Genomic DNA, 10,017 nt, shown 5'->3' with positions numbered 1-10,017 from the left:
CTGACTGTATACGTAATGCTAATATATCGCCACTCAGACGTTCATTGTGATTAAAACTATTTTTGTTTTACTGCAAATCTTCCTGAGGTTGTTAAACAATTTGTATAATACCGCACGCCACTGATAACATTTTACAAAGCTCTAGAAACTGGAAAAGAGCCATGTTGTACTCTATTACAAATGAGCACAAGTATCAGCCAATCACGAGTTCGAATAGGCGCGGCCTGCGAGTGGCGGGAAGTTTTACGGGAGGTACCACTTTGGGGAGTCCGGAAGAGAGATCCCAGAAACTGAACCTTATCGAATCCGATTCTGGACAATCGGAACCAAGTTAAACACATCTGTGTATTATGGAAAACTTTCAGAAGGTGGAAAAAATAGGAGAGGGCACGTATGGTGTTGTTTACAAAGCTCGGAATAGGGTAACTGGGGAAGTGGTGGCCCTTAAGAAGATCCGCCTGGACACGTGAGTCTTGCATAAAGTAACTGTGGCTTGTGGGGGAGGACCTGACAACTGTGTATAGTGCAGCGCGGGAAATCTGGGACGTAAATATGTAGCGTAATACTGAACGCTGTATAAAACAATAATTGTAGGTTCTAACGATTTCAGTACTAAGCCACGACTTCAATTTTTTTTTAAATAAGTGTTTATACCTGCCAGGCAGAAAACAAAAAGTCACAAGTCCTGTCAATGTTAAATAAAGCGAAACGCCTAATTTCTTCCTTGTCCACTGACACTACTTACTAGTCTGGGTGTAATATATGCTTTATTCGTTACAAAGCATTGCTTCTGTTAGCAATACAGCATCAGAGCTTATGTTTAAATGTACCGAACTTTAACCGAGAACACAGGTGCATGATTTGTGAAAGTCCCCATAACACCTGTGTATAGATTAGGGACATGATACCCAAACTTTTTGTTATGTTTCAGACACATCATACAATTTAAACAACGGTCCAACTTCTATGATCAATTTTGCTGTGTTTTCTTGCTATCCTTTTTTGAAGGTGCAGCAACTGGGAGCTAGCTGAACACATTGGTAAGCCAATGAAAAGACATATATATGTGCAACCACCAATCCGCAGCTAGCTATTTTTTAAAACAAAGAAAATGAAGCAAATTAGATAACATCAGTAAATTGGAAAGTTTTTTTTTTTTAAAGTTCTGGTAAACGTTAAAGGGACATGAACCCGAACCCCCCCCCCCAAAAAAAAAATGAAAAAAAAATCATGATTTAGGTACAGACATCCCAACCTGCAAAAACTCATTTCAGGGAGGTGGCTTCACCCGCTACTGCGTCGCCCCCCTCCCAGTTATATATTGGACACCTTGAACACACCCACATACAACAAACCTATTTTCCAGTGATCGTACGCTTGTTGAATGCATTAATATTTTAGAATACAAAGTTTAATTACGCGCAGTAAATAAGCTAGTACTTGTGTTTTATTTTATTAGAATCAGTGGGGGCTTTTTGGTTACTGATGCATGCATTGAGGGTTCTGTAATGTCCCAGCAACTAAAGGCATTCCTTAAAGAAACACTTTTCCGAATTTGGGCCACATTGGATCATGGTACTTGGAGTTTCAAGGAGATTGTATTCCATTTGTTGGCATCAGGGAGCCGCTATTACAATCAGGGAGACTCCCAGAACTTCAGGGAGAGTTGAGATGTGTGTAGGTAGAACATACAATTTTACTTCTATTATCAATTTACTTCATTCTCTTGGTATCATTTGTTGAAGGAGCAGCAATCCACTACAGTACTGGGTTTTTAACTGCTCACATGGGTGAGCCAATGACAATCGGTATATGTTTTCAGCCACCAATCGGCAGCTAGAACCTAGGTTCTTTGCAGCTCCTGAGCTTTCCTAGATAAATCATTCAGGAAAGGATACCAAGAGAAGGAAGCAAATTAAATAATAGAAGTGAATTAGAAAGTTGTTTAAAATCACATGCTCTTTCTGAATCATGGAAGAAAAATTTAGGGTTTTATGTCCCTTTAACGTTTGTGTTTACAATATTAGTAATCATAAAGTAAAAGATGGGGACTTTAATTCATGAAAGGCTTTGTAAATGCTTACATTTTTTTAATAATTACACTTTCATGTCTTGATATAGTTGTTGTCTTGTGGGGCAGGTAGGCTCTGCTGCGGCGAGGTTGGTGCAAAAAAAAAGAAAAAAGTATAAACGCAATTGCTAAAGTTCAAAGGGAAAAAGTAAAAACGCAGTTTCTTTTCTCTTCTATTATTGAGTGTTGTGCAGGAAAATTTGAAACGGTTTTATTTTTTAAAGGCACAGTACACTTGGTTTTCAAAAGTTTTTGTTATCATTTGGGTTAAGCTAATTGCATATTTATGTTTTAAATAATTATCAGTGGCACGACCAATATTGCATTTGCTTATTTGTTGTCATGGAAGACCTTTAACGCAGTAAATGTTCTATGTGTTTGAATGCTAATGTGGAACCCCCTGTTATTTTTATTTTTTTTTTTGTCCCTCATGCACTGAGAGGGAATTAGTTTAGAGAGCAGATTTTCTTTAATAAAAGTATATCTAAGGCGGATGTTTCTCAGGGTTCGGCAGATGAGACTCAGAGTATGCCGCAACTTTCTCCCCAAGCGTCACAGCCCTTAACGCCCGCCCAAGCGGCGCCAGGTTCTTCTATAGCTTCTGCTACAATCACTCTGTAGGACATTGCTGCGGTCATGTCATCTAGCCTTTCTGAGGCGTTATCTGCCTTTCCGGTACTCCAAGGCAAACGCAGTAGGAAGGATAACCTCACGGTCAATTCAGCTTCTGATGCTTTGATGGCGATCTCAGATCTACCCTCCCAGGGCTCTGAATTGGAGGGTATGGAGGTTCTATCCGAGGGGGAACTTTCTGACTCAGGAAGTGGCTTACCTCTGACGGATCCAGATACGGTTTCCTTCAGGTTTAAACTTGAACACCTCCGTCTGTTATTGTGGGAGGTTTTGGTGATTCTGGACGACTGTGATTAAATTGTGGTTCCTCCAGAGAAATTGAGTAAGTTGGACAGATACTTAGAGGTTCCTTCTTATTCGGATGTATTTCCTGTTCCAAAGAGAACTTCAGAAATTATTTCTAAGGAATGGGAGAGACCGGGTGTTCCTTTTTCTCCCGTTTTCAAGAAGATGTATCCTATCGCTGACATCATTAGGGACTCTTGGAAGACGGTCCCTAGGGTGGAAGGGAGCTATTTCAACCTTGGCTAAACGAACTACTATCCCTATTGAGGATCGTTGTGCTTTTACGGACCCTTTGGATAAGAAATTGGAGGGTCTGCTTAAAAGAATATATGTTCATCAGGGGTTGCTATTGCAACCGACGGCCTGCATTGTTACAGTTACGACTGCGGCTGCTTATTGGTTTGATGCTTTAGAAGAGTCTCTTAAAACTGAGACTTCTTTGGAAGAAATACAAGATAGAATTAAAGCTCTTAAGTTAGCTAATTCTTTTATTACAGATGCTTCTTTTCAGATTACCAAATTAGCGGCTAAGAGTTCAGGATTTTCCATTTTAGCACGCAGAGCTTTATGGTTAAAATCTTGGTCTGCGGATGTGTCAGCTAAGCTTTCGGCTATTCCTTACAAGGGGACGACCCTGTTCGGGCCTGACTTAAAGGAGATTATTTCTGACATAACGGGAGGTAAGGGTCATTCCCTCCCTCAGGATAAGAAAGCCAAACAGAGGGGTCGACAGAGTAATTTTCGTGCCTTTCGAAACTTTAAGGGAACCCCCCTTCCTCTTCTTCTAAACAGGAAGTTAACTATTGACAAGCCAAATCTACCTGGAGACCAAACCAGTCTTGGAACAAGGGTAAACAATCCAAGAAGCCTAGTAGGGGGCAGACTGTCTGTCTTTCTTCATCCAGGCTTGGATAAGAGATGTTCAGGATCCCTGGGCATTAGAAATAGTGTCTCAAGGATACAAGCTTGAATTCAGAAATTCTTCCCCCAGAGGAAGGTTTCTTCTTTCTCGATTGTCTGTAGACCAGATAAAGAGAGAGGTGTTCTTACGCTGTGTAAGAGACCTCTCCTCCATGGGAGTAATTTGTCCCGTTCCTATTCAGGGACAGGGGTTTTATTCAAATCTGTTCGTAGTTCCCAAAATAGAGGGAACTTTCAGACCTATCTTAGATCTCAAGATGAAGAGTCTAAACAAGTTTCTCAGAGTTCCATCATTCAAGATGGAAACTATTCGTACCATTCTTCTATTGATCCAGGAGGGTCAATTTATGACTACCGTGGATTTAAAGGATGCATATCTTCATGTTCCTATCCACAGAGAACATCACAAATTCCTGAGGTTTGCCTTTCTGGACAAACATTTTCAGTTTGTGGCGCTGCCTTTCCGTCTGGCCACGGTACCCAGAATTTTCACAAAGGTTCTGGGGTCTCTGCTGGCGGTTCTAAGACCGCGGGGATTGCAGTGGCACCTTATCTGGACGATCTTCTGATCCAGGCGTCTTATCAACTGACAAAGTCTCATACCGACATTGTTCTATCCTTCCTGAGGACTCATGGGTGGAAGGTAAATCTGGAAACGAGTTCGCTAGTTCCACAGACAAGGGTTCCTTTCTTGGGAACTCTAATCGACTCTCTATCCATGAAATATTTTTTTTGACGGAGGTCAAAAAATTAAAGATTCTGAACACATGCCGAGCCCTTCAGACCAATCCTCCGCCGTCAGTGGCTCAGTGCATGGAGGTAATTGGACTGATGGTAACGGCAATGGACATCATTCCGTTTGCTCGGTTTCATCTCAGACCTCTGCAACTGAACATGCTCAGACAGTGGAATGGAGATTATACAAATCTGTCTCCTCCAATAAATCTAGATCAGGAGACAAGGGACTCTCTTCTATGGTGGTTGTCGCTGGATCATCTATCCCAGGGGACATGCTTTCGCAGACCCTCCTGGGTGAAAGTGACGACGGATGCCAGCCTGTTAGGATGGGGAGCAGTCTGGAACTCCCTGAGGGCCCAGGGTGTATAGACTCGAACGGAGTCGCTACTTCCCATCAATATCCTAGAGTTTAGAGCAATATTCAATGCGCTTCGGCCGAATTCATTAGATTCCAGTCGGACAACATTACGAACGTGGCTTACATCAATCATCGGGGAGGAACAAGGAGTTCCTTAGCGATGAAAGAAGTAGCCAAGGTCATACAGTGGGCGGAGTCTCATTCTTGTTTTTTGTCGGCGATCCACATCCCAGGTGTGGAAAACTGGGAAGAGGATTTTCTGAGCAGACAGACATTTCATCCGGGAGAATGGGGGCTCCATCCGGAGGTATTTGCCGACCTGATTCTCAGATGGGGCAGGCCGGAGTTGGATCTTATGGCGTCTCGTCAGAATGCCAAGCTTCCAAGATACGGGTCCAGGTCCAGGGATCCCCAGGCCGAGCTGGTAGATGCCTTGGCAGTGCCTTGGTCTTTCAGCCTAGCTTATGTGTTCTCTCCATTTGCTCTTCTTCCCCCGGGTGATTGCTTGAGTCAAACAGGAGAGGGCTTCAGTGATCCTCATTGCTCCTGCGTGGCCTCGCAGGACTTGGTATGCTGATCTGGTGGACATGTCATCTTAGCCACCGTGGAAGCTTCCATTCAGGACAGACCTTCTCATTCAGGGGCCCTTCCATCTGAATCTAGTTTCTCTGCAGCTAACTGCTTGGAGATTGAACCCTTGATTTTATCTAAGCAAGGGTTTTCTGATTCGGTCATAGGTAACTTGGTTCAGGCATGTAAGCCTGTTACTAGATAAATTTACCATAAGATATGGCGCAAATATCTTTATTGGTGCGAATCCAAGGGCTACACATGGAGTAGGGTTAGGATTCCCAGGATTTTGTCTTTTCTCCAAGACGGATTGGAGAAAGGGTTGTCAGCAAGTTCCTTAAAGGGACAGTTTTCTGCTTTGTCTATTTTGTTACACAAGCGTCTGGCAGATGTTCCAGATGTTCAATCTTTTTGTCAGGCTCTGACTAGAATCAGGCCTGTGTTTAGACCAATTGCTCCTCCTTGGAGTTTGAATTTAGTTCTTAATGTTCTTCAAGGGGTTCTGTTTGAACCTATGCATTCCATAGATATTAAGTTATTATCTTGAAAAGTTTTATTTTTGGTTGCTATTTCTTCTGCTCGCAGAGTATCTGAGCTTTCGGCATTACAATGCGATTCTCCTTATCTTATTTTTCTTTCAGATAAGGTGATGTTACGTACCATACCTGGTTTTCTTCCTATGGTTGTTTCAAATAAAAATATTAATCAGGTAATTGTTGTTCCTTCTTTGTGTCCTAATCCTTCCTCTAAGAATGAGCGACTGTTACATAATTTGGACGTGGTCCGCGCCTTGAAGTTTTACTTGCAGGCCACTAAGGATTTTCGTCAAACTTCTTCCCTGTTTGTTGTGTTTTCTGGGAAGCGTAGGGGTCAGAAAGCTACGGCCATTTTTTCTTTTTGGCTGAAGAGTATCATCCGTTTTGCATATAAGACTGCTAGACAGCAGCCTCCTGAACGAATTACGGCTCATTCCACTAGGGCTGTGGCTTCCTCATGGGCATTCAAAAATGATGCTTCTGTTGAACAGATTTGCAAAGCTGCAACTTGGTCGTCTCTTCACACTTTTTCCAAATTTGATACTTTTGCCTCGTCTGAGGCTGTTTTTGGGAGGAAAGTTCTTCAAGCAGTGGTGCCTTCCGTTTAGGTTCCCTGTCTTGTCCCTCCCTTTTCATCCGTGTACTATAGCTTTGGTATTGTATCCCATAAGTAAGGATGAAATCCGTGGATTCGTATCTTGTAAAAGAAAAGGAAATTTATTCTTACCTGATAAATTCTTTTTTTACGATACGATGAGTCCACGGCCCACCCTGTTTTTTTCTAGATAGGTCTTTGTTAAACTTCAGTCACCTCTGCACCTTGGCTTTTCCTTTCTCTTCCTAACTTCGGTCGAATGACTGGAGTGGGAGGGAAGGGAGGAGCTATATATATACAGCTCTGCTGTTGTGCTCTTTGCCTCCTCCTGCTGACCAGGAGGCGATATCCCATAAGCAAGGACGAAATCCGTGGACTCATGTTATTGTAAAATGAATACATTTCCTTTTTTAGAGAAATTTCAATTTTAAAAATTTAATGTTGTGTTTTTCTGTGCCTGCATGCAATTTTTTTGCACCATCAACTGCTGGTCCAGAGCAGGGAACGGCTAGTGAGCCAATTGTCCGCCACAGTCGAATAATCCCACCCATCACTGGCTGTGTTCAGCTCTTGGAGCACTGACTGTTGGATAACTATGCGTTTAACTTCTTTGCAGGGTTATTCACATAGTTGCAGCATTAACCCTTTAACACCATTAGGACGTTGTATTCCGAATTTTGCTGGGCTTTAGCGTCAAAGGACGAAATACAACGTCCTAACCGCTTGGCTTTCCTGAAGCCACTGGCGCTTCCCTGATGGGATCGCGGTCTGAAGGGTGTGCCTAGCATCATAGGAACGCCCCCCCCAATGCAATCCCATCATTGAAATCTCGTGATCAGATTTGTTTACATCTGAACAGTTCTGATGTAGACAAGTTAACCCCGGCACAAAAGGATTAAGAGGGTGAAAATTGAACCTATTGACAAATAAGAGCATGCAATTTTTTGCACTAGAATGTCTTTCAAAGCTTATTCTAATCCAAAAAGACATTTGTCCTGTTTTTTAGTGTGTCATTTTTAGACTGCTGGTCCATTACTGTTTTTAATTTTAAAACCAGCAAAGGGTTTATATATACACAGGTAAAGTCCTGCTTAGGAACCACAAGCATTGCAGCCCCTAGCAGTAAACCACTAGTGAAACACTCGGGAGCAGCAGTCACAAGTATTTACAGAGTTTCCTGCTCTGAAGTTGTAATTTTTGTTGTTCCCATACAGTATGAAACTGAACATTTTTCTTTCATGATTCAGACAGAGCATGTAATTTTCTACAGGTTATTTTATTATCGGGTATTTGTAGAGCGCCAACAGATTCCACAGCGCTATAAGGATAGGCGATATACAAGCACATCTTTAGGGATCAAATGTGTAGAGGGCCCTGCCAAGAGTTGCACTGTTGTAGTCGGCTTTTATGAAGGCGATCTACTAACAGCTGGGCTCATAGGCTTACATTCTAAGGGGTTCAAGGGGAAAGCAATGGAGTTAGGAAAGGTTAGTGTAGGTTGTATGCATCGCTGAATAGTAGAGTCTTTAGGGAGTGCTTGAAGCTGTTAAAACTAGGGGAGAGTCTTGTTGAGCGAGGCAGGAAGTTCCACAAGATGGGAGCCAGTCTGGAGAAGTCCTGTAAACGGGAATGTGAGGAAGTAATGAGAGGAGATCGTGAGCAAAGGGGACGGGAGGGAGAGTATTGGGAGGGAGAGTATCTGGAGACAAGGTCTGAAATGTAGGGGGGGCAGTGTAGTTGAGGGATTTGTATGTCAGAATGAGGATTTTGTGTTTAATCCTGGAGGAAAGAGGAAGCCAGTGAAGGGATTGGCAGAGAGGTGCAGCAGATGAAGAGCGACGTGTAAGGAAGATGAGCCTGGCAGAGGCATTTATTATGGATTGTAAAGGAACTAGGCGACAGTTAGGGAAACCAGAGAGGACGGAGTTGCAATAGTTGAGGCGGGAAAGGATGAGAGAGTGGATTAAAATCTTAGCTGTGTCTTGTGTGAGGAAATGTCTTATTGTAGAGGTTTTTAAGGTGGAAGCGGTAGGCTTTAGCCAAGGACTGAATGTGAGGAGTGAAAGAAAGGTCTGTCAAGTGTGACCCACCAAGACATCAGGCATGCGGGTTAGGGGTAATACAATTATCAACAGTTATAGAAAATTGTGGGTGGGTGGAGATTTTGGAAGAAGGGGGAAAAATAAGGAGTTCAGTTTTGGAGAGATTTAGCTTAAGGTAGTGAGAGGACATCCAAGAATGAGATATGAGAAAGACACAGTGACACGGGTTAGGAAGGAAGGAAGTAGGTCTGGTGCAGAGAGATTTGGGTGTCATCGGCATACAAATGGTATTGAAACCCGTGGGACTTTATTAAGGAACCAAATGATAATGTTTAGATTGAAAAGAGAAGGGGACAGAGCCTTGAGGTACCCCCAACAGAAAGTGGTAACAGGGCAGAGGATGCTCCAGAGAGGGCTACACTAAAGGTATGGTTAGATAGATGGGAAGAGAACCACGTGAGAGCTGTGTCCCATATGCCGAAGGATTGGAGGGTTTGGAGCATAAGAGGTAAGAGGGTGGTCAACAGTTTCAAAGGCTGGAGGACAAGCAGAGAGAAGTGGCCTTTGGATTTTGCTGTAAGTAGGTCGTTGGTAACCTTGACAATTGCTGTCTCTGTGGAGTGATGGGGATGAAATCCAGATTGCAGTGGGTCAAGTAGAGAGTTTAGTGTAAGGAAATGGGAATACAACTTTCTAATTTACTTACATCTCTTCGTTCTTTTATTTAAACGTATGCTTAGGAGTCGGCCCATTTCTGTAGTAATCTATGGCACTGGCAGCAGTTTTGGAAGAACGTTATCAATTTGCAAGAGCACTAGATGGCAGCACTATATCCTTCCATTGAATGATCTAGATGCCTACCTAGGTATCTCTTTAGCACAGAAATACAAGGGAATGAAGCAAATTTGATAAAAGTAAATTGGATTTTTTTTTGTTTTAAATGGTATCTGTCAGAAGCACAAAACTTTTTGACTTTCATATCCCTTTATAAGTTTCTTTAAAATTTGGAAAAATTACATGCTCTAATTTGTTAAAGCATGTAATTTTACAACTGTCGACCCTGCACTACTGTGTGTTTAACCCATGTGTGATCCAATCAGCAGTGCTAGTTGCACATCTGAATTGTATGACTAGTGCTGCTGTGTGGATCAATGGTGGGTTCCACTCGGTACCTACAGTACTTTACATGTACCAACTGACACTTCTACTGGGGGTAAAACTCACAGTAGTATGGCAATGTTCTTCCCAGGACCTTTTTAGAGGGTGCA

General features: G+C 42.6%; 1 protein-coding gene across 1 annotated transcript in view; it reads left to right on the top strand.

The window, feature by feature from the left end:
- Window positions 1–230: 230 nt before the first annotated feature.
- Window positions 231–10,017, top strand: part of CDK2 (cyclin dependent kinase 2) — a 192,091-nt gene continuing 182,304 nt past the window's right edge. Inside the window, exon 1 of the mRNA XM_053708119.1 lies at window positions 231–466. Coding sequence (XP_053564094.1) covers window positions 351–466 — 116 coding nt within the window. The 5' untranslated portion in view covers window positions 231–350. The remainder of the gene's footprint in view (window positions 467–10,017) is intronic.

This window comes from Bombina bombina, chromosome 3, assembly GCF_027579735.1.
Source record: "Bombina bombina isolate aBomBom1 chromosome 3, aBomBom1.pri, whole genome shotgun sequence".
In the NCBI taxonomy this organism is placed as follows: domain Eukaryota; kingdom Metazoa; phylum Chordata; class Amphibia; order Anura; family Bombinatoridae; genus Bombina; species Bombina bombina.
This window is presented reverse-complemented; position numbering and strand designations above follow the sequence as displayed.